At 44.5% G+C, this 26,466-nt stretch overlaps 1 protein-coding gene across 1 annotated transcript in view; it reads right to left on the reverse strand.

Annotated features, from left to right (window-relative positions):
* Nucleotides 1–18,974, reverse strand: part of afdna (afadin, adherens junction formation factor a) — a 169,380-nt gene extending 150,406 nt beyond the window's left edge. Inside the window, exon 1 of the mRNA XM_083789691.1 lies at nt 18,609–18,974. Coding sequence (XP_083645817.1) covers nt 18,609–18,713 — 105 coding nt within the window. The 5' untranslated portion in view covers nt 18,714–18,974. The remainder of the gene's footprint in view (nt 1–18,608) is intronic.
* Between the last annotated feature and the right edge of the window lie 7,492 nt (nt 18,975–26,466).

Consider the following 26,466-nt stretch of genomic DNA (forward strand, 5'->3'; position numbering starts at 1 on the left):
ACACACACACACACACACACACACACACACACACACACACACACACACACACACACACACACACACACACACACACACACACACACACACACACACACACACACACACACACACAGAGCTTGGAGGTATTCTCTGCAGTGATAAATAAAGGCTGTGTGCCAGAATAACATTCCAGTCCTTCCTAATGGTGGTGGTGAGAATTAGAATAGCCCGAGCTAACAGAGCGGTCATTGTTCTGCTTTGGGACATCAGCAGCTATAGTGGCTATAGCGCTACTAGCTGCCTTAAGGCATGCTATCCCATGCAGCGGGGAACAAAACTATGTATTTTTTCGTCTATTCTCTCTGGAGATACACTAACTAACTATATTGTTTTAAGTCTTAAAAAGTTGTAAAAATGGAAGGTGTTTTCATGGCTATAGTGGCTGCAGGAGAGGGAAAAAAATGTGTGAATGAAGAGGATTTTCATAGAAGGTTCACGACGACCAGTCTTGCTCTCTATTCAGACTGTATAATGGGAGGAAGCATTCACTTCTGCTTCATTCACTTACACCTGCCTCCCACCTCTCGCTCTCTTGCACTTTATAACCGCCTTTTCTGGCATGTAAAGCTAGTAGTAATCTATACGTGCAACATCCCATTTTGACCTGAGATCAGATTCTAAAAATGTCTTCTACATCCTGACAGTTTTCTGAAAAAGCTATGTAGGTCTTCGATTTTTCAAAAATAGCAGACCTACAAGCTCGTAGCTTGTAGATCTGCTATTTTTCAATAGCTAAAGCATAGCATAATGCTAACACCAAAAGGGGTTCCCGCCCCAAAATGGGATATGTTTTCACGCTGAGTTAGCATGACTGTGCAACCGCCAACCACCATGAAGAATACAGCCAGCACATCCCAGGCAAGAGTTGAGGACTAGAGCTCTGCACGGGCCTAAAATATAGGCCCTGGCCCGGCCCGGGGCCCGTGGAGTTAAGGCCCGTCCGGCCCTAAGCCCGTTGGTAAAGTCCAGAAATGGCCCGGGCCCGGCCCGGAAGCCCGACATTTTTATTTAATATTTCAAGCATGCGTGCCGCCGCCGCGGTCGCTCTATTGGTGCACGGACGCAGCAGCAGCAGCTACTCACTCACAGCTGCACTATATCGCTCTGATAAACCCACATTAAGCAACAAGAAGTCAATAACACACAGACATCACACTAAAAAGTAGCCTACTTAATTATAGTTTTATACAGTAGCTGCTGCACGTGCACTGTCAATCAGCGCAACGCGTTGTGAGCTTGCAGATCGGCTATCGAGGACTCACGCTGCATTATAAAACCCAGAGTAGACAGACAATAAGAACACTTACGTTATGCATGTGCAGTTTCTGCAATGTACAAATCCAACTTTTTTTAGTGTGGTAATAATGCTCCCGCAGTATTTAATTTGTTTTTATTGCGGACTGCGGAGCTGAGATGAATTCTGTCAGAGGAGAGCCGTAGCCTATAGGCTACTTAGTACTCGGTGTGTGTGTGTGTGTGTGTGTGTGTGTGTGTGTGTGTGTGTGTGTGTGTACAGCTGCGCTGCACAATAATTAGGAGAGAGAGAGGACGAGAGTTTATAGGCGCGGACCGAGAGAGATAGAATGTAAAACACGTTGTTTCAAAGTCTTTATAGTTTTGACCAGATTTTAGTGTGCTTGTGTGTGCGCGTGTGTGTGTGGAGGGGTTATTGTCACGTCACTATGGAGCAGACAGCAGCATGCTGCCGCTCTGCTGAAGCAAGTCCAGTCTGGGTGAAATTCACATCAGAAAATTAATGTAACGGCGCGTGAGCCCGCCCGGCCCTGGGCCCGTTGGGCAGTGACAAAGTCGGCCCGGGCCCGGCCCGTTTTGGTGGGCCGGGCCCCGTCGGTAGCCGACGGGCTTGCAGGTCTCTATTGAGGACACACGCTCAACTTCGCCATGCAACTGAACTCGGAGAAAGGGACGGGAATCACCCCATCGGTGGGAAGGGGGAATCACCCCATCGGTGGGAAGGGGGAATCACCCCATCGGTGGGAAGGGGGAATCACCCCATCGGTGGGAAGGGGGAATCACCCCATCGGTGGGAAGGGAATCACCCCATCGGTGGGAAGGGAATCACCCCATCGGTGGGAAGGGAATCACCCCATCAGTGGGAAGGTAATCACCCCATCGGTGGGAAGGGAATCACCCCATCGGTGGGACGTTCCATGGACGCATCCGCGGCCGATTGTAGAAAATGCCAGGTTTCACCGTCTGAAGACAGGGACACTTCATTCATTGTGATCTGAACCAGGGGTTCCCAAATCGACACCAATTAGCCCACGGACCCCCATTTGAAAAGACATGCCAGGGACCCCCATAAGAGAAGATTTTTACGGCTCTAGTCTAGCAGTGATTCTCAACCAGTTTAATTTCAAGGACCTCCAGTGTGACATGCATTAGTCTATGGAATCACATCCCACAGACTCACTTGAGTGAAAACAATTTGCCGTCAATATAATATTATATATGCAATTTCATTTGAAGGCAATATCCTCCTGAATTGTTTCCTCTCCCTCTCTCTCACACACACACACACGTGTGACCTTACAAGGTGTTTCTGAAGGTCCTGACGTGCATAGAATAGAAATGTGTTCTATGAGAGAAAGAAACACACACACACACACACACACACACAAACACACACACACACACACACACACACACACACACACACACACACACACACAAACAGCATTGAATTATGCAAGGGAGAGGCTTCATCTCTCAGCCTGTGACTTTGGTCCAAAAGGAAGAAGGAAAGTGCTGACAAACTATCATCAGAGAGACGGACGGAAACAAAACCACATCATGGACCAAAACAAAACTAGCACAGAGCTATTATATACACTGCTTGTATGGTTCTGAAACAGGTTGATTGATGAAAACAAGACAGACTGACTGAATGAGACGGATTAAAATAGGGTGCATGAGTTTAACACAGTTTATAGTTAGTTAATAAAACAACGACCTCTGCATCCACGGGATGCACTACTGTGTCTACTGTACTGTTTTTTATTCTAGTTCATTTTGCTAGCTTTAGTTATAATCATTTCTTCTTTTTTCTACATGAATATAACCACATTATAAGAGTTAAATGCTGCAATTTGTAAAAATGGCAAAATATGACTCCTGAGTCCTAACGTTGTTGAAGTGGGACTCATAAAATGTCCCTGGGACTCATCTAAAAGACCATCCCTGCATCCCGGGACTCATTACATTGAAAACCATCACTGATAAATGAAATAGATGGAGGGAAGTCAGGGAAATCAGGGGACAGGTACAATGAGAGAGAAAGATGGAGTCAGGGAAGTCAGGGGACAGGTACAATGAGAGAGAAAGATGGATGCAAGTCAGACAGAATGAGACAGACTGAAACTAGGCTCACATTTTAGAGTTTTAGCTCAGATTGGCCCAGATTGGCCATCTTCCCAACATAATATTGCGGAAAAAAAGCCCAGATCATCCTGACATTTGGTTGGAATTATAGCTACAGTATAAATATTATAGCTACAGTATAACGATGCAGCGGCTCAAGGACAAGATCGGAGCGGTTGAGTGCAGAGAGAGAGAGATAGAGAGATAGAGAGAGAGAGAGAGAGAGAGAGAGAGATGGAGCAGTATGTGAGGAAACTAGAAGAGAGATATGAGGGGCCAAGATCAGCCTTTCGATAGTGAATGATGCGTCTAGTTAACCCGCATACAAGCTATTCCCACTGCAGTTGAGTGAGAGTGAGAGAGAGAGAGAGAGAGAGAGATAGACGGTGAATTAGGAAAGGGACTTTCAATTGTAGCAATTTGCAAACAAACAGGCATCCAAAAACTAGGCTATAATATGATCCAGCCATTTTCTCACTGGCTATAATTTTCACAAATGTCAACTGTGGCGAGCTTTTGTCAGTCGTTCAAACCTTTCTTTTCTTTTCATGTGTTCCACATACACACAAGTCCTATAAACGAATGAGATGTAATCTCGCAACCTATTTGGATGATAAAGATTGTATAAGTGGCAGACAAATAACAGAATCTAGGCTTAATCTTTAAGTGTATAGAAAAAGACTGCAGGCAAAGGTAATTAGCACATTACATAACCTAGGCCTAATTTGTGTATACTATTAAAAAAAACTTAGGTCTGCAGGCAAAGTAACACAGGTACCAACTCAGCAAGTTCAAAATCCTCCATAAGAATTTAAGAAATAGCCCAGGCGGTGGCGTAACCGTCTGGGCACCCGACTGGTAATCCAGTCGCAGTGTGCCGCGGGTTCGACTCCCGAGCCCGACACGGCCTTTACTGCATGTCTTCCCCCATCTCTCTCCCGTTTCCTGTCAGCCTACTGTCTGTCCCTTAAAAAAAAACAATAAAAAGGCGTAAGCCGCAAAGAAATATCTTAAAACAAAAAAAAAGAAAAAGAAAAAGGAATTTAAGAAATAAGAACCATTATGTTGCAAGGAAACGTTTGGACATCAGGAGATTACGTTTGCCAAGCACTAGGCTAGGCTAAGCAGAACTAGTATTAGCTATACACATTACACACAAACTCGTATATCAATTTCAATTCAAAGGAGCTGTATTGGCATGAGAAAATGTATGTTTACATTGCCAAAGCAAAAGTGGAACAAGACAATCAATCTAATTGGATATGTGCCCAAAAGTTCATTTTAATTCCCATAGCTAGCCTAAGCCTACTACAGTATTATGCAGACAAGAGATCTACCGTGTAGAAATCATGTGCATTAATGTTACCCAAGGCGTCTCTTAACACATCTGGGGGTGGTTTTTGGTGAACTGATCTTCAATATATTTTGAGTGCATCTATATGTGATCGTCGATATGCGAAATAGTGCCATCAGATCAGAAATTGATCACCCAGGCAGAACTCAAATATCTCGGTCCCATTGACAGAATTCAGACCGTGTGAGTGAGTGAGTGCTACAGCCTGCGGTTTGGCCCCGTCAACGTAAACCTGATATCCCCAAGCTACTGTATAGGTATAGGGTCTCTATGGCGACGCCCACAGCTGGGCTTTGAATTACAAAGCAACAAGGACAGAGTCACCCAAGTCACCCACTTCTCAAATGACTGTCCCAGCTGAGGAGGAGACTGGATAATCTCGTGATTATAGCTACAGCCTGCGGTTGACAACACCAAGGTCTCAGAGGCACTTGCCCGTCGGGAATGTACAGGTTATGTTCTACTTGCCCACATGCCCCAAAAATAAATTATTTTAACACTATACTTTTTTACTTTCTGGGGCTGTGCAAAACAAAATGTCATGCCTCCATTTTTATGCCAAATACCTAGCTATGTATAGGACTATGGGGGTTCACATTACAGGTAAACAGTGCTCGTATTTTACATTCCATAGACCAGAGAGCTCTGGCCACGTTCAGGTGTTTACATAAACACAACATGAGATATACGTCTAGACGGTTGTGTCCTCTCTCTCAAGCACGCACTTGCCCGGTCGGGCAACCTGCCCTAAAGTTTTATTTACTTCCCAATGCTTTCCATATCACTTTCCCCACCGCATTCTGTGCTCCTGATATAGAAATTAGAATCCCTGTACTGCTGATAATAGGAATCGGAGTACCAGAAGAGAAACCCACTACTACGGCGCCAAATCGTATATAGACCCGACAATGTCACACTGATTAAGCACCAGTATGCCAGAGCAGGCCGGCACCAAATGAACCCCACCGCTCATAAGATGGCAAGATGCAATGGACAAGTGGTCACTGCACGTGTAAAAAAATGAATCCCGTCAAACTTTCAGATGCAATTTTTCTCCCATTGTGGAGGAAGAATGCTTAGGATTTTCACTGTGATCTCTCGCTCTTAAAATAGTTTCCATTGTTGTGTGTAAACAATAATAATTCATACAAGCATTTGTCCAAACCCCACCTCCAGTCGCAGTGATAACAGTCCAAGCCCCACCTCCAGTCGCAGTGATAACAGTCCAAACCCCACCTCCAGTCGCAGTGATAACAGTCCAAACCCCACCTCCAGTCACAGTGATAACAGTCCAAACCCCACCTCCAGTCGCAGTGATAACAGTCCAAAACCCACCTCCAGTCGCAGTGATAACAGTCCAAGCCCCACCTCCAGTCGCAGTGATAACAGCACCAGAGTCTACTCTTGCTCGCAGAGCTGCAGCCCATCAAGCTTAATTTACTGTATGCTCCGTCCCGCGAAGGTGTCACAGGACGTTGTTGTGACATACAAAATCAGCTCGAGGGGGGCTTGAAAATCGTTTCAAAGCATACCTCTGTGGTAACGTGTTAAGTGTTCAGACCGCTCATTAGTCCCATTACTAACACTATCCCAAACCCTGACCCTAACCATAACCGCACGGCGCACGCGGAAGCCACAGGGTGCAGGCATTGACACTAAAGGCTCATTCATAGTCTGGATTTTCTGTGGTGGGGTGACCACCGCTCCGGTGGTGAGATGACCACCGCTCCGGTTGTGAGCTGACCACCAGAGCTGAAATAACGTTGAGCGGTGCAGAGTAAAATCAGAGAGAAGGGCTGGGGCGGTGGCGGTGGTGGTCGTTTGCTCTTCACCGCGGCTCAGTGACGTCATGTTGTAGTTCGGTGGTCACCTCACCACCAAAAATCCAGACTACGAATAACGCTTAAGGGTTGCCCACCTGCCCCTGGCAGGTAAATTAAACTTGTTGGAGTTTGCTTTCAGGTTGCCCGACCGGGCAAGTGCTTGTTTGAGAGGAGACGCAACCATCTATAAACACAACACAACAATCTGTCTTCTGGTCTATGGAATGTAAAATAAGAGCACTACCTATAATGTGCCGTTTTCACTGTACTTAAAAATAAGTGTGAACCATTACATAGTTATACAGTATTCATAGCTATGTAGGTATTTGGCATAAAAAATAAAGTATGACATTTTATATCGCAAGTACTTTTCAGGCTAGACCTTTGGGCAAGTACAACAGGACCTGTACCCGACTGGCAAGTGCCTCTGAGACCCTAGTGTCAACCCCTGCCACACAGGGTGAGTTGAGACCCTAGCGTCAACCCCTGCCACAGGGTGAGTCTGAGATCCTAGTGTCAACCCCTGCCACAGGGTGATTCTGAGATCCTAGTGTCAACCCCTGCCACACAGGGTGAGTCTGAACCAGCTACGTAGTCGGACTAACGCGATGTCGGACTAATGCGCAGTCCCTGCCTCTGCCTCATAGCTATGGAACACAACAATCCCTCCTTAGACAAACACACAGGAACAGTATCGCTCGCTTGCGCGTACACACACACACACACACACACACACACACACACAGTGTCACACGCACACACACACACACACACAGTGTCACACACACACACACAGTGTCACACGCACACACACACAGTGTCACACACACACAGTGTCTCACACACACACACACAGTGTCACACACACACACAATGTCGCCCTTACTGAACCTGACTGTTCTGTTCTATTATTTGCCTTCATCAATTTAATTAAATCACTTTTAGCCATCCCCAAAATACTGGTAAAAAATATACATTTGTGTCCATATTGTCCAGATCCAAAGGGGGAAGTTGGAACCATCCTTCTTAATTTAGCAATTTGTTGGAAAAAAAAAACATCATTTCAGGTTCAGGTTTGATTTGGACTGCATTTTACAGCTTACATTGAAGCTAGCAGGCGCTCTTAATTCAGATCGGCTTTCAAGTGCAACATCAGAACAAGCAGCGTAAGCATGGACTCTAGTCAATAAACAAGCTAAATGGTCACGACACATAAGTAGAGTGCAGAGAGAACAATGCCTCGAAGAAGCCTGGATACTAGGAAAACAATTAACCTATCTCGCATCGGTCTAGAAGAAAAACAAATAAAGACAATTGAACAAGGTGCATAGTAAACTGTAGGGATACAGGGAGAGTGAAGTGCTAGGGAGTGAGGTAGAATCTGAAGAAGAGGCGAGTCTTCAGAACTATAATGTCGGACAATTGGGAGGGAAACTGCAGTTGTGACTGCAATGGGGGGTTCATCCCACAGTTTGGGAGCCAGGAGGGAGAAGGTGTGGACCGGAGCATTGTCCACAGTGTTTTAGGGAAGGCTAGGACAGCGTGGTTGGAGGGAGAAGGTGTGGACCGGAGCATTGTCCACAGTGTTTTAGGGAAGGCTGGGACAGCGTGGTTGGAGGGAGAAGGTGTGGACCGGAGCATTGTCCACAGTGTTTTAGGGAAGGCTGGGACAGCGTGGTTGGAGGGAGAAGGTGTGGACCGGAGCATTGTCCACAGTGTTTTAGGGAAGGCTGGGACAGCGTGGTTGGAGGGAGAAGGTGTGGACCGGAGCATTGTCCACAGTGTTTTAGGGAAGGCTGGGACAGCGTGGTTGGAGGGTTGGTCATGTCCTGATTAAGTTAGTTTAAAGTTAAACTAACCGCACAGACACACCACAGACAAACAAAATAAATCTATTTTATACACACAATTCCGTGATATACAGTATACACCCAAAATTCCCAAGAAAGTTCATTTATACCCACTCTTTTTCTCTCTCTCTCACTCACACACACACACACACCCAAACACACACACACACGCCTGGCTTGCATCAGCACAGCAGTGTCAGCCCTTGTCACTCATCACCAAACCACCTCTCCCTGTCCTGCCGTTTGTGTGTGTTTGTGTGATGAAGTTCTTCAGAAAGGCTGACAGCTAAGATCAACAATGTGAGGGTGGAGGTAGGAGAGAGCAATATTTAGGGACCTCTCGCTCATATACACACACACACACATTCATCCAACTCTGCTGAATGTGTGTATGTGTGCGTGCGTGCGTGCGTGCGTGCGTGAGAGAGAGAGACATACAGACGTATCGACAGACAGGTAGACAGACAGAGAGAGAGGAGGGGTGTGGTTTAATCATAACAACAAGCACCAGATGTTAGGAGAAGCATACATAAACACACACTAGGTCTTTCCTCTCCCTGCCGTACAAAATCTTTAAGACTACATGATTATGCTGCTATATTGTCAATGGCCTAATTAAAGGTATGTGGGGGGGGGGGGGGGTCAAAGGGCAAAAGATGACCTCTACTCTGATAAAAATTGATTGCCATTTATTCTTTGTTGGAATGAAAAAGCAATCTTCGATCCTACTCTCCCCTCATGGTCATGAAGTGTGGGCCAGACTCATGACAGAAAGAATAAGGTGGTTGCTGACACAAGCGGCCGAAATGAGTTTTCTCAGACGGGTGGCTGGCATCTCCCTTAGAGATAGGGTGAGAAGTTCAGTCGTACGAGAGAGAGAGACGAGGAGTAGAGCTGCTGCTTCTTCGCTTGGAAAGGAGCCAGCTTAGGTGGTTCGGGGCATCTGGTTAGGATGCCTCCCGAGCGTCTCCCAACAGGGAGGTCCTCAATGCACGTCCCACTGGGAGGAGACCCCCGGAAAGACCAAGGATCAGATAGGGGTATTGCATCTCCAAAATGGCCTTGGATCGCTTCGGGATCCCCCACAATGAAGTTACTAATGTTGAAGTAAAATCTGGAGCTCTCTGGTGGAGCTGTTGCCCCCACGACCCGACTAATGGATAAGAGGTTGAAGATGGATGGATGAAATGAATGAATAGGCTAATCTTTTTATCACATGTGCCCTTTCAAAGTCGCCTACGTTTCCAACTGAGGCTGAAAGTTAACCTGTGACACAGAATCAACCACGCTCACTTTCCTTTTGGAGTACTTAATCACATTAACCCTGGCATCTCTATTTAGGGTATGTCATCATAGATATATATAATAAATATATAAGCACTTTTACAAAATAGCAAAAATATGATATTGAACCACAAGCTCATGTGTAGCAATGTGACGCATTTGTGGTTTGTATTGTTACTATTACTAATCATCATTACCTTTGGGTGTCACGATTCGATTCTTGGGGTCACGATTCGATTCAAAATCAATACAGAGGATTTCATCACAATCTACTCCAGCCAACTGAAGTGACTATACTACAGTAACTTGAAAATGACTGAAGACTCCTGTAACCAGGACATTTTCTTTGGAAATTATGAATCGATTTTGAATCGTTCATAATCGTTTCATAAAAAACAAATTCATACCATGAAGTATATTATAGGGCTTAAGTGGTTAACACTTAACAGCAGCACTATTGCAGTGGAGTCTCAATATGTCGCTAACACACAGACAATATTCACAAGCATGCAAGCCAAACCACAGAAAGATTTCAACACACAAACACATAGTTAGATAGTTTATGGTTCTGAATCTTGTCTTAATGGTTCTGGAATCTGGCTTGCTTGTTGTTGTTTAGCAGCAGTAACTTGGGGTGTGTGTGTGTATGTGGGGGAGAGTTTAACAAGCTAAAGACAACACCCTACAACTGCTTCTCACTCCAGCCATGTAGAAGCTACCGCTAGTAGTAGTGCAGTAGCTGCTTCAACTACATGATGCTAGTGTCTTGGGTTCCTCACACTGTGTCCCTGGACCTCTCTGATTGCACAACTATTCTAGTGAGACTGGGGAGAGGAGAGGGTGAATGAATGGTGTACTGTACTGTAACTGTATGTCACAGCATTGGATTGGAAAACAAGTCAGATCGGTGCACTCGTCTTCACTGACAAGAGGCGCACCGTCTGAAGGTGACTTGAGCCACGAGAGGCGAGCGAGTCGCTTGTGCCGAGCGCTGTGAAGTCACGTTCAGCTGACTCAGCGCTGTTCAAGTAATCCTGATTACTCGATTAGTGGTGTATTGGTGTTTTATAACGGTACTTTAATGACGTCACATAAATGCGTGAGCACACGCCTATATAATGCATGTGATTAATATTCATTTTACTTAGGTTTACGCTGGGTAGGAAACGTAGTAGGAAACATGTTTTAATAGGAAAATCGTTTTTAACTTAGTTTTAGTCTTTGTACCGAGCTGAAACTAAAAGTTTGCTTTCAACGGCTATTACCCTCTCTCTGCCTCTTGTGCTCCGATGGTGGCTGAGGCATTGTTGATGTTCAGTGTGCAGATAGGATACTGGCAGCAGCCCTACTGAAGCCAGAATGCTGTGTTGCTTACGGCTTACCATTGAGATGTGAGGATGCATTTGCACACTCAAAGAAATCCTTTTGGGACCGGGTTCCCATTTACTTGGCTCATGAATCCAAGGGGACACGCGTTCTAGCGTGCACATCCGTACCTGTGCTGCTGCGTGCACGTGAAAAATCCTACTGGAACGCTGTGGTGACCTGTGTACTGTAATGACAAAGACACCACTGGTCTGATTTTGGACAGAATCGTAAATCATCCCCCCCTGGCCCCCTCCCCCTAACCTCGGTACATCCGAGAGCGGGAGGTGAACTCAAAGAAAAAGAACACTCCATTTTCAATATGAATGGGTTTCCAACCAGGTTTCCAACCAGGCCGAAGGCATGGGGAGACGGAGAGTATGTTTTGCCCTCCGTCCGTCCATCCGTTAACAGCTAATCTCCGGCACCGTTAACCCGGTCGATGCCAAACTTTGCACACTCTCTCCCTGGATGCCCCATATTTTCCAGAACGGCCTGTTATAGCCGGATCTGTCCAATTTTTCATATTCCATCCTAATTGGCTAACATTCTCTTCCAAAGTTTGCAGGATTGGCAAAAGCCTCAAATTCATGAATCGCAGCGTGCAATTTCACATGTACCGGGGGACCATGTAAATGACAGGCGCAGGACCCTATCATGGGGTCAGACTCGGTAGGGGGGAGGGTTGTGAGAAGGCGAAGGGTCAGGGCCTCTGAGGGGATTAACAGAGTCTGACAGGACGCTCACACACGTTCACAGCCGAGAGCATCGGCTGCTCTGCTGAGCACACATAATACATTGCTTGTTTTAGAAATATAGAGAGAGAGGGGAAGGGATAAAGAAAATGGACAGATAGGAGAGGCCAGAACAGAGAGAATGAATGTGTGAGTGAGTGAGTGAGTGAGTGAGTGAGTGAGTGAGTGAGTGAGTGAGTGAGTGAGTGAGTGAGTGAGTGAGTGAGAGAGAGAGAGAGAGAGAGAACGAGAGAGCGATAGAGCTTGATATGAAAGAATTGTTTGAGGAGCAGAGAACTACAGGTACCTTTGACATGGAAATAGCTCAAACAGCCAGCTGGCACGCCGGAATTGAGAGAAATGCTATCGTACACGACCAGGCACATTACACAACTCTCCACACTCACACACACACTTTTCACAAACTCAATCATACTCATAATGGAGGCCCAATCTCGTATTTTTTCCTCATTTGATAGCAGTGGAAAATGTTTGAGCAGGCAGCCAACAACTTTTCAATCATACGACTTGAGTCAATTTTATACATTATTAACTCAAAAGCACACACAACACAACCTAGTTACTATGGAGGACTCCGACATTGCGACTATGCTCACAGAACAGTGCTCTGCATCTGCTGAAGATGAGATCGATTCATGTCTCGTAACGTTCAATAGCTCTGAGTGAGCGAGCGAGCGTGAATGTGAGAAATACAGGTCAAAACTCTGCCAGGCAAGCAGCAACTGACAAAACCAATGGTCGTGATCTTTGCCCTGCTTCTTAACGCAAAGAAAGCACCAAAACACCAAAAGGGGTTCCCAGCCAGAATGGGTTAATGAACAACAAGGGAGCTCTGATGCACATATACATACATACACTACAGTACAGTACACACACAGCCTTGAGACGTGACACAGAACACATTTATATAACTATGGAAGTCAATGCCTACAGCCCTGCCCGGCTGCCCGCATATATACAGTACACTCAGAGATTCCGTGCATCCTCCAAGTTTGAAGATGAAATCAATCTGCCAGAATTTATACCGCAGGTTCCTGCCTGGCATTTACAGTGGTTCCCAAACCTTTTCATGTCAAGGTCAAGGACCCCCAAAATTGACCAACAGACCCAAAAACATACAGCAGGGACCCCCATAAGATGTACGGCTCTAGCAATGATTCTCAACCCGTTTAATTTCAAGGACCCCCAGTTTGACATGCATATTATAGTCTCTACTAACCCCCATTTAATAGCATTTATATCTCTGGGACCCCCAATTTATATTGTAAAATCAATATTAATTTAGCTCCGAGTTACATACCCATAAGGGCCCATTTGGTTCCTAATTATCATTTAGCTGGGGACCCCCTGGAACTCCCTCAAGGACCCCTGGGGGTACACGGAACCCACTTTATGGGAACCACTATATTATTACATTTAAGAGAAATCCATTCCCACAATGCAAATGTATTTGTGCTTGTGTCCATGGAGCGCACAACTTTGTGCATCATGGGTTCTTCATACACCTGTGCTTTGATGACGTGATACGTCACCGTCTTCACGGTCCTCTGCGTTTTCACCCCAGCTTTCGCGGGTCTTCCACTAGTACTGACCAAACACAGCGAGCGTGCCAAGAACTGTGGTGAGCAGTGACGGAACGCTCGCTCTCCCTATAGTTTACCTACCTCTCTCTACCCTTAGGTACAAAACACGGTCAGTGGCCCAAAGACACATCGCTGTCTGCCTTCGTTCAAAATGTACGCTGCGTGTGTGCGTGCGTGTGTGTGTCTTTCTCACTCGGATACCACGAAAATCCCGGTCAGAATAAACAACACAAATATGCGGCGTTAAGGGCCTTGCAAACAATTAAGCACAATTTCAAACACTATTAGATACAGGTTTACATACACCAAGCTGCTTATTAGGATAGATGTTGATTACTTCTGATGAGCAGCTTGCACCGCGAATGAATGTACTTAAGATGCTTTAAATAAATCCTAATTATAATAATTAAGCAGGGACTACAATTGTACGCCCTTCTTTCTTAGAAGCTGGTCATTTTCGCGGTGTACACGCGTGTGGCATGTCTGGTGTGTGTGGTGGGAAGTGTGTTGGTGTCAGGCGGCGTTTCAGCTGAGCAGACACATATAGCCACCGCCACTGCATTACCATGGTGACACAGCCATGCCGAGTTCCGACCACATGACGTGATCGGTCTGTGACAGAGAGACAGACAGAGAAAAAGAGTAAGGGGGGGGGACACAAACACAGATGCAAACAAAGACAAATGTATACATGCCAGCTAGTCTGTCTCACTCCAACTCTCACACAGGCACACAAACACATGGCTGCGTCCCATGACATCATGGCATTGTTGTGCTATACGGGCTGAGGCCAGCAGATCTGTGAACCTGGCTCTTCATTGTCCTTGTGTCCATACAGCAGTGTCATACACACACACACAGTCTGGACACAGTCTCATTTACAGTGAACCAGGTGACGGTCAATGGTCATTTGATGTCAAATCAAATGCCTTTTCTTTTTTTTTTTTGTACTCTCTGCTTTCTAGTAATTCATGAAAAAAAGACTAATTGGGAGTGGAATCCCCCTACCTCCTTTAACCTATTTTGACCTGAGATCAGATTCTAAAAATGTCTTTATCTCCATCCTGACAGTTTTCTGAAAAAGCTATGTTTTTCAGTCGTTCTTTGATTTTTCAAAAATAGCAGATCTACAAGCGCCACGAGCTTGTAGATCTGCTATTTTTCAATAGCTAAAGACATAATGCTAACACCAAAATGGGTTCCCGCCCAAAATGGGTTTTAAATTAATAACTAATAAAAGTAGTGAAGGGTCGAATCAGGCCACATACTGTACAACTTGGACCAAGGGCATCCATTATTAAGAGCTGGTGGGAAAAATTATGAAAACAAATCTGATAAGGAATCATGTTGAAACAAACTGTTCTAAAAGAAAATCTGAAACATTACCACCAAATAATGCATTGTGCACGCAATGCAAAAGAATTACATTTATTTATTGTGATTTGTGGAAAGATTTGTGGTTGATCTCTGTCTCTCCACCTCGCCCTGCAGGAAACCCACTATCTCCACAGAGCACACACTTCCTGTCTGCTTCCTGCTTCCTGAGACCGAGGGGGGGGAAAGAATGCTGTGTCCAGTCTGCTCTTATAGGCTAAGCTAAGCCAACCAAATGCAATGACCATTACATTTCACTGTGTCCAGTCTGCACCACTACATTTCACACCACTGATCTGGGAAGAGTGCACGTTTCCTCGGCTACCTGAAAAATCTAAATAGGCTTACATTGTCAAAACATGACAGGATAATGGCATGCAACAACTACAAATTGACAAAACCAAATGACGGTTGCACCATTGCATGTACTGTATATAATAATAGAACGTAGCACTTTTCAACCTTATCGTCATATAATTGGTCCTCACAGTTGTTCAATTTTACTCTTATGTACCTGTACACAAGATGTAACAACAAAGTACAACCCTGAACCTTGATTATTATAATATGGCACTATCTCCATCATTCTGCATCGCATTGCTGGGCTATGGACTAGTCAGCAGCCTGCCTAGTGCCTACCAATGACATCATCAATTGGGATTGCAAGTTAATAGAAACTATAACCTCTCTCTTCCTGAAATGTTAGAATGTTGAAATATAAGAAGCCAATGCTCTTGCAATAATTAATTTATTGTTTGGAATTACCAAACTAATCTGCATGGACTGAGGATCAGCTTTGTTCACTAACTTACTTTGCCAGTAACTTGCAGGTACATACATGAATCACAAAGGTATTTGCATTATTGTGTCATCTCCCAGGAGTGATCATTCATGTGGTAACTATTGTAATTCGACAGAGATTACCAAAGTCAAGTAACCCAGTCACAATGGGAATCTAAGAGCTGAGAAGAAAGGAAGTGGGAACCAGCAGAAAATAAAGGATGTAGATTTATGTGAACCAATACAATCACACAGGAGACCACAAACATGAGTGATGTGGTCTTGTAAAATGGCCAATGTTGGCCATAAGAGCAGAAGTCAGTTGTAGTGTTTGAAATGACAAGCATAACTGAGGGACCACAGACGGACTAGTCCAGTGCCATGCTCTGCAGCCAGGCCCCTTGTATTTTTGGGATCTGACCATCAGGGAGTTCTCCCTCTGTCTGGCTGACCCAACAACGATGGATCAATGAAGAACTATAGAGAGAAAAATGCTGCTGGTGCTCATTTCTAAAAGTTTAATCTCCTTCCCTCCCTGTCGGTTTCTGAAACTAAATCTAAACGGGGAAAAGGAGGGGAAATAAAAAAAACACCTTTGGTCAGCAGCACTGTGTACGTGTGCAAGTAGAGTAGCTTCAAAACAAATCACTTTTTTGTAACGTTTTTTATTTCTGTAACTTCTGTGCTGCCTTTCTGCAGCATCACAGGCATGCATTAATGACAATAAAGAACACCCTCTTGTGTAATATTGCTATAGTATAGTATAGTATAATGCTATACTATGTATACAGTAATATGTGCAGTGGGGGCAGTATAATATTCAAAATTTCAAATTCTTTTTTTGGCCATTTTTAACATGGCCAAAGCTTCACTAGCTTCAACATTATGTTATATGTATATTTGTCGCATATTATTATTATTTTATTTGTTTGTATAGCTGTCCTTTTAAGTGGACCTGAGTTTCTATGTACTATTGGGTTCAAATTGTAAAAGTGTAACAAAAGTGTTTAACAAAACCAACATGGACATTCATTTGATCACAAGGCCTTGTTTGTGGTGGGATGCCCACATGGCCAGAGAACCCCAAGCCCGCGTTGTAATTAGACTAGATCCCAGCAGGGTCTTAATAGACTCTTGTTTGGTTCGCCAGATTAAAAAAAGTTGAAAACCTGTTCCTCTGTCTAATTAGCCATCCATGGCTAATCTAATCGCACTAATAACCCCCCACACTCCCAAATACAAAAAGCAGACAGCAACGGCAAGCGTTTACGACGTCACCATAAATCACGGTTGTATAATGTATTTGGAAAAGCAAATCCAAATCGAGCACCATCAACATTCAACCTCACAGCCACCATGACACTTGACGCATTTCAGCTGAACAGACACTGACACACAACATGTGTCAGGGGGCTGGGGTCCACCAGCTGACATACTAATGTGCATGGGGTGTGGTGCTGGTTGGCTAGGATCGTGAAAATAATGCCTGGTGCTTTATTTTACCATGTAAAAACGGATGGATAAATAACTGAGGTGGACGAACGCTCCTTTCTCATAAGAAAAGGAGTTGAGACTTGTGGACTGGACACTACAGGACAAAATGAAGGACCTTTTGTTTTGTTTTTAATGGCGCACAAAACAAGAGACTGGCGGTTGGTTGGCCGGCTCCAAGCCTGAGGGATTAATCGGCTCAAGGAGGAGGGACAGGGAGTCGGGGACCCCCATCACGGGAGAGGGTGGACAGGGGTCTCCTTCACTACGCCTTGAGCCCCCCTTCACCCCCGCCCCTGAGAGTACTCCATCCCTGGCCAAGGAGAAGGGGTGGGGGTAGGGTCCAGGCAGAGAGAGGGCCCGCCTAAAAACACTGCTGTTGACTGGAGACAGTGGAGAGGAAGACAACAGTACAACACACACACACACACAGCATGAAGCATTTCCACCACCACGTACTCATAAATCTCCGCCATCAATCACGGACGGAATGCACCTGTTACAACAACACACCAGGGTGAAAATGGCGAAGGGAGCATTGAGCATTCCGAACGAAATTGTGGATTGGAATTTGGAACATAGTCGCAATGAACGCCTGCTTCCATAAGCTATAAGAATCTTTTTTTAACGAGCCACTGACTCACTACTCGTTCTAGTTAACAACTTCAGTCATGTTATAACACAACGCACGGACCCTGACTAGTTCCCCAGGCCAGGCCCTGCTCCCAAACCGATCTGTCCAGTGTCCAGTCTGACAACAACACGAACCAACAACATGGGTGGAGATAAGATTTTTCACTCGCAGGGACACTGAAATTTCGTTTATCACAGCGGTGTATTTGTGGTACATTTACAGTCAGCCTTTAGTAGGAGCTAACTGACTGACTGCTAGTGCTTTAGCTCCGAGCTAACGTTGAATGAGCCGCGGTGGTGGTGTTGGTCAGCCATTGTATGTACGATGCACTGCACTTGCTCTTCCAGCCTGCTGCTTGCTATCCCGTCCAGTTATACCTGGAGTAGCATCATGGACAACTGGGGAAACCCTCCTATTAGCCCGCCCTGCATATTATACAACAACTACTGGACATTAGTTTGTATTGTTTCCCAAATAAACTATGGTCCTGGGGTTATGTCATTTCCCCCGGCTAATACTGCAATTCCTACTGTCTATTTCTCCCTGCTCTACAGGTATGGAGTAATGGAGCTAGCTAACCCGGGCTAGCGAGTCGACCATAGGTTAGTTACTAGTTCAACTAGCCGTCAAGTTATGGCCGTGCTTCTCGGTTTAAAACATCATTCTTTACAACGCAGTTACACAGAGCGTCAAGCCAGCCAGCCGGCCGGCTTGGCCCGGACCATAGACAGCCAGCCACCGGGGCCCGGCCGGCCGCCAGCCACTCTGACTGGGGCTAGGGCAGGGGAGCAGAAGCCCCGGTTCCCCCCGGCCGACCGGGTCCGGTGTGCCGCAGCCGCAGCAGCAGGGGCGCGGCCTGCACCTCTCGGTGCAGTCCGCGGGTCTCACGTACCTCCGTGGGCTGGCTGATCTCGAACAGGTCGAGCCGGTTGGCGTTCCAGTGGTTAATGATGTCGGCGAGTTTCCGCCTCTCCTCCTCCCTGCTCCCCGCTGACATGCTGGAAAATCCTCAATGATTTTCGCCTCGGTGTTGAGAAAAAAGAGGAATCCCCCCCGGCGGCTCTCACCCTCCAGAGACGATTCCACTAGAATAAAAGGTTCTGTACGTCCAAGAAAAGGCCAGGCGGCATTAAAAACGCGCTCGAGAGCCGTAGGTTGGGCTTTTTCTTCCGAGCGGTACCGTGTCGGTGGGTATGTGTGCGTTTGTCTGTCACCACCGCTCCCTGAGTGGAGCTGCTTCTCCTGTGCTGTAGCTCCAGTCCGCTCCCCTCTCTCTCTCTACTGTTGTGTGAGTGAGTGTGTTTCCGCGTTCCCATCGCCTCGCGCCGCTGTGTCGCACTCCCGTCCCGTCCGCAGATCACACCGAAATTGGTTACTTACCGAATTAATAATGATATAATCATTATATATAATTCATTACGTACGTTACGTACCGACTACTTGATCATGTCCATATAATATTATATTGCTTTATGTTACGTTATGTACCGTTATTATTAGCATGACTATTCATGATGTGCTTAAAATAAGCAAAATAGGCCTATATATCACATTAACACAGAAAAACAATTCTATATTTTGTATTACATGGAAAGGGGTTTTTTTACGCCATGAATTTGTAAGTACCGGTAACCTGACCTAACGCAGTAAACGCGTCACAGTTTCCCACGCCTTTTGCTTTACACAGTTACATTATGAGTTACACCCTCTGAAACACAACCAAGTCTAAAGTCTTATAACAGCGACCTCTAGAGTCACAGTATTCAACGGATCACCGATGTACGTGTACCACTGAGACGCGCATTCACAGCTTTTTAATTTAATTTAATGACTGTGCACGAGCAGACCGGTAAAGTGCCATGTTAACGGTTTCACGTCACAGGACAGGACAAATGCTCTCCGGCTAAAAGTCACAAGTGCTTTACAATAACATTAATAACGTGCTTAAATTATGACTTAACAGCCACAAACATAACATTTAACAAAAGCCTGCGCGCGCGCGCGTGTGTGTGTGTGTGTGTGTGTCTGTGTGTGTGTGTGTGTGTGTGTGTGTGTGTGTGTGTGTGTGTGTGTGTGTGTGTGTGTGTGTGTGTGTGTGTGTGTGTGTGTGTGTGTGTGTGTGTGTGTGTGTGTGAGGGTGTGAGGGTGTGTGTGTGTGTGTGTGTGTGTGTGTGTGTGTGTGTGTGTGTGTGTGTGTGTGTGTGTGTGTGTGTGTGTGTGACTGTGTGTGTGAGGGATTGTGTGTGTGTGTGTGTGTGTGTGTGTGTGTGTGTGTGTGTGTGTGTGTGTGTGTGTGTGTGTGTGTGTGTGTGTGTGTGAGTGAGTGAGTGAGTGAGTGAGTGAGTGAGTGAGTGAGTGATAGATAGATAGATAGATAGATAGATAGATAGATAGATAGATAGATAGATAGATAGATAGATAGATAGATAGATAGATAGATAGATAGATAGATAGATAGATAGATAGATAGATGGATAGAGATTTTTTTAAAGTGCTGTAAAATAATTAGGAGGATATAGACACTATAGACGACAGTGATAACTTAAAAACTAAAAAACTAACTTGTGGGTTCAGGCCAGTCCAACACCATGCAACTGCAACTACCGGTATACAACCAGTGTTGAAAAGTAACATTAAGTAACTATAGTTACATTGGTGTGGACTGGGCAGGCGCATCTAATAACAGATACCGTTCAATGCTGGTGGGGGAGCTCAGAGTGTGTCCACTATGGAAAGTAGGCTTTCTAATGACACAACCTTTTTTTTTATTGATTGAAATATTTATTAACAGATTGCAGAATTTACAGTACATTTCAAGCACAAACTCAATACAAAGACTGTTAACTGTGAGTGGACGACCCAATTAAGCATTACACTTGTTTACAACAGGGTCCACATTGTTCAATTCATCAAAACATTTAGAGACATACAAATAGACATTTCTATGTAGCTAAAGAACAGAACATCATCAACCCGCCTTTGTTTTGGTGAGTAGCGAAAACGTTCTTTTTATTTACGCTAAAGACGAGAGGCTGGTCTGCATTCATGCGAGCGGCGGAAGTTGAGAGTAACATAACTCTAAATGCAACGCATTAGAGCTATGGACCAGAGCTAGGGTTCAAGTAGTTCTTCTAATCCTAAATATATCCTATTTTGTATAACAAACGGTAGCTGTTTAATGTTTTGTAGCTCCAAAGTATACCTCTTGCATGTACTGTATCTTGCATTAACTTCCTGGTGGGACAATGCGATGGGACATATCCTATCATACAACATGTGTCCTGTTGTCATTTCTCTTTTCCAGAGAAACTGCAGGAACCTGACGTGCTGTGTGTGTGCACACGTGTGTGTGTGTGTGTGTGTGTGTGTGTGTGTGTGTGTGTGCGTGTGTGTGTGTGCGTGCGTGCGTGCGTGCGTGCGTGCGTGCGTGCAGACAGACAGACAGACAGACAGACAGACAGACAGAGAGAGAGAGAGAGAGTTGAAGGGAAGGAGACAGTTCCAGGGACAGGGTAGGAGATATAAATAGGTGGGCAGATGACCCCACCGTAGTTTCAAGTGAACCTGGCTGTCCAGATGAAAAATATTGCCTATACAGTAGCGGTAAATCAGTGGAACAAGAGGGACACAGACAGGGCAGGGTAGGGAGACAGGAAGACAAAATAAGCAGATAATAAGACAGCAGGGACAGACAGACAGATGGAGACGCACAGAAAGACTTCCTTCAAGGCTTCCTTCAGCTGTTCAGGGGCAGAACCTGGATTCTGGAACTCTTGTGGTAAAGTGAAATCAGTCAACACCAATAACAACAGAAAAAAAGGATTGCGTATTTGCTTCATGACGGATATGGAATGTAAACACACCCCTGTTCAATAGAGAGGGATAGTGTTTTGTTGATCTCCAGGACAAATCCCCCCAATCAAACATTACGATAACATATCGATGTGTTCAACACCATCTATCACACAGACTATGACCGCCTGTCATAATGACAGGGAAGACATACTGTATCACAGCTGGAGCTATAGACATGGTGATGGCATGATGGCAAATCATATTCAAGGGAGGCAATCATATATCCAGGGGTGACCGCCCTTTGCTGTTACAGGATCACGACAGCGTTCCCCTCCCTATCAGATCTGCTCCTTCCGTTGAATCATTGAAGTCCATGCTCAAGACCATTAGCATTCAAATCCCACTGCATAGTTAGATGTTTTACGGTTTATTTCACTTTTATTAGCCTACTGATTGTCTATTTGTGCCTCTGAGTTGTATGTCCCACTTAAGTTGTTTTAAATGTGCTTTATAAATAAATTGAAATACATTTGATTTGATTTTATATAACATGTGGCTTTGGTGGTGTGTCAGAAGTGGCACTGGTGGAAATCCGGACAATATGTGATCACAGTTCACAAGTTATCAAATAAGGAATAGACAAAAATACAGCAACAGGAGTTATGGAGTTATATAGGTGAGTCTGTGGCCACAACAATGCATAAGTATATTGTTATCATTACATGAATCTGCCATGTTTTGTCTTGATGGTTAGCTGCAAAAATCTGTGGCTGTGAGTGACAATGCACACATTAATCCAGCATGGTTTCACATGGTCTTTATAGAAAAAGTATATACAGTGTGAATCACATGCACTGAGACCTGGAGAGCAGAGATTGTGTCTGTTTACATAGGTGTGATTCGCTTTCAATGTTCTACTGACATCCCCTCACTGTAAGTTCACACCTTCCATGGAATTTCAATTAACACATAAAGCTATCTTCACCCTTTTCCCATCTCTCCTCTGTCCTTTGTCCTCTGTCTCTCTCTCTCTTCCTCTGGTTCTATCTGCAAATCCCTCTGTTATCTCTTCACGTCTTCATCTTTCTCCATCCATCAGTCTCTCCTGCTCTCTCCACACCTCTATTTTCATCCCTCTCTTTTCCTCATGATCCTGTGTGGTCTCATTTAACAGCAGCAGATGTTTCCTGTGTCGGTATGGGGAGATAGGCGTTGTTGTGAATATGAGCAGGGTTTGAAAAAAAAACACAGGGGGGGGGGGGAGTACACATTTTCTTAATCACTTAAGCCATATACTTAAAAATAGCAAAAATACCTAATCTACAAGCTCACAATGCGTTGGTTGCCCGACACCTTGTAAGCCAATAAATCTGTCAATGTGCTATTCTTTGCTTGAAATAAATTAACATTTCGGAAAAAACGTTTTGAATATATGAAAATTATAGATTTTTTTGACCAAAAATAGGGACACCATCAGACAGTGATAGAAATGAATGACCAGAAGGGGGATATCAAAAGCAGTGGCATAGATTTAACATTATTAAAAAAGTTCCCTGTAGAAATGTGTTGCATGAAAGGCAACACTGACATAAAATGTGCTTGTATGTCGGATTTGAATGCATTAAGAAAGTTGTCCCACATTCATAAGCGTTCAGTTGACTATCTGATGATGAATTTCACATTAGACAAGTGGAAGTTGGCTGTGACCTGGGTTAATTTAGGTACTATTCTCCCCATTAAAAACTATACTGTGTTATTGTTTTGTTTTGTCTTGGATGGTGTTGATGTTTTTTTTGTTTTGTTTTGCGTTTTGTTCTGTTTTCTTTTTGTGTACTATGTTCCTTGTATGTCTTGTATTTTTTTTTAAATGGAAAAAACCCAATAAAACATTATAAAAAATAAAAAAAACTGTGTACAGTATGTACACAGACACACATACAGTACACTGACACTCATATTTACCCACACATGCATGCACATATGCACAAATATACCTGTAGTATGCATACAGAGAGGCTTGTACACAAACACATTATACTGTAGCCACTAGTCAAGAGCTGACAATGAGGTTATATATCTTCCCTTCTTCTCTGGAGTCCTGCCTCAAAGCAGACCAGAGGTAGAAAACCGTCATTCCCTGATGTCATCGCTAGGGACACATGCATCGGTAAGCAGAAACTGGGGATGGCAACGAAGGACCGGAAAGTCTGGCGTGGCATTGTGAAATCCATGATCTCGACCGCAGTCGAAAAATGATGATGATACTGTAGGTGTAGGTCCAACGTACACCACCTGCACAACTGTCAATCTGTCATATTAGTCGGAAACAAAAATCAACTCCTCTTTTAGCTCATTGTCAATCTCACTCCCTCTCTTTCCCTCTATTTTTACGCTGCTTTAACCACTCTTTCCCTCTATTTGTACACTGCTTTAACCACTCCATCCCTGTCTCACAGTATTATACTCTCAGCTGTTCTCTTCTGTACCCAAACCGTTTCATGTCTTGTCAGCCCTCCCCTCTCTTTCTTCTGTCCTGATCCATCCATTTAATTAGCTGTCTCATCTACAGTACCATAGGCTGGTACTGTATGTTTACCATCCCATTCCCAGGTGATTTCTCTCTCCCTTTTCTGTCTCCGACTCTCCGTCTCTCGGAAATAAAAACATAAAAGTAAGACATTTTGTACAAAATCAAAGTTACTAGACAAGAATTCCCTAGGGAAAATTATTGGCTCACAAATGAACGGCCTAGACCAGATCTTTAAGAAACAGGTACTTAACAAAGCCCTGTGTTTCCGATCTGATGCTGCTCATATGCTGCTCACCCACTACACGGAGAGTACATCCTTCTCCCATCCGGGAGTTAACCTTATGATATGCACTTTTCACTGTATTATTTCGTACCTATGTCTATGCACATGCACTTTTTATGACCTATCGCATAGCACTTTAACGCCTGTACTTTAATGGTTATGTGCACCTTTGTACTCTGGTATCTGCTATGTGAACTGTTTGTTTATTGTCTCCACCAGGCCGAAGGCATGGGGGGAGAGTATGTTTTGCACTCCGTCCGTCCGTGTGTCCGTCCGTCCGTGTGTGTGTCCGTGTGTCCGTCCGTCTGTGTGTGTGTGTGTCCGTGAGCAGCTAATCTCGGCCACTGTTAACCCGGTCGATGCCAAATTTTGCACACACACTCCCTGGATGCCAACGATGAACCTCTGCCCCAAACTTTCCAGAACAGCCTGTTATAGCGCCACCAGGAGGCCGCTTTGTGCAAAACAAGTTTTTGCACAGTACACCTACAGATTTTGTCCAAACATCACGCAAATTGGTACACAGTCTCTCTAGAGCCATTCAACGAAACGGTCTTTCAGATTTCTCAGACTCCATCCTGATTGGTTAAGATTGGCTTCCAAGGTTCACAGGAGTGCTCAGTTTCAAACAAAATGCTGCAAATCATGAACACATCGCGTGATTTCCGTGAAATTGTGCACCCACATTCCCACTAGGCCGAGGACGAAATGCCACATGAACAATTTCAACTCAGCCTCAAGGTGGCGCTATAACTGGCCCAAAAGTGTTTTTACCTCTAACTGCACGGATCTGTGGATAACTTTGTATGCCAACTCCCTAGAGGCCAAGGAAAAACCTTTGCCTGGAATTTTTCACATCTGCTCTTTATAGCGCTACCAGGAGGCCGACATATGTAAAACACATTTTCTATTATTACTCCTTCAGATTTTATCCAAATTTCACGCAAATCGGTACACATGATCTCCATAGTCATGTGATCAAGACAGGTTTGTTTGATTTCTCATATTCCATCCTGATTGGCCACGATTGGCTCCTACAGTTTTCAGGAGTAGCCCGCTTTGTACAAATCGCCACAACTCCTCACCGCAGCGTCCGTTTGCGATGAAACTGTGCACGCATATTCCCACTAGGCTGAGGAAGAAATGCCACTTGACAGTTTTCAACAGCCTGATGGTATCCTGGTGGAGACCTGTGCCCAGAAGGGCACTTTTTCTAGTTTGTACTGTTTCATTGTTTAATGTACTGTCTATGCTGCAACCCAATTTGCCCTTCGGGGACACTAAATAAACTTGAACCTTGAACCTTGAACCTAGAACCTAGACTACTTGAGGGACACGTCAAGTCAGCAACGATGCAAGCCGGGATTTAACGCCCCACCCGTTTATGCAAAACCCATGTATTTGTAATGTTGTCAGAGTAATGTCAGAGTGGTCTCGCAGACTCGCACACCGTCTTCACTTACAAAGATTTATTTAAGGAAAAACATTCCGCTCAACTGACCTTCATCAGGTTTTGCTGCTGGAAAAAATATATAAACAAAGGTACCTTAATATAAATATGTTTAAATGGCAGCAGTTATCTACTGTTTGTTTGTGCAGTAGTTATATGTCTGTTCTGAGAGCAGTACAGTACAGATAGTGGAGGAATACACATGACCGTTATAGCGTTTGTATTTCATTGAATGTCATTTTCCTGTGACAGCTCGTAAATCTTGGTGCTGAGCTGTGTTTGTACATTGCCGTACTTCCCCCAGCAGATCTGAGAGTTTCTCGTTATTTATGCTTTAAATTTATTTTGGTGTGTTTGTAATCTGTGAGAAGTATGTATGTGTGATCTCAGATTTCTTGGTACAGTATTTTTATTTATTTTGTATTTTATTTTATTATTTATATATTATATATATTATTTATTTTATTTAGTGGGGACGTAAATACTTTGCAAATATAGTGTCACCTTTTCCCCCCTTTTTCAACATCACAAAACAAAGAAACTGTTGGTAGGCCTACAGTTGACAGTAGTTAGAAAGTTAGAAAGTGCAGCTCGCCTTGTTTGCAGAGGGTGCAAAGGATGTCTTTTCTTGGGAGCCACTTCTGTGCAGCACCAGAAGTGTGCTGCCCCCCCCCCCCCCCCCCTCTCTGTTT

Source organism: Protomyctophum parallelum, assembly GCF_964188405.1.
Source record: "Protomyctophum parallelum genome assembly, chromosome: 19".
Lineage (NCBI taxonomy): Eukaryota > Metazoa > Chordata > Actinopteri > Myctophiformes > Myctophidae > Protomyctophum > Protomyctophum parallelum.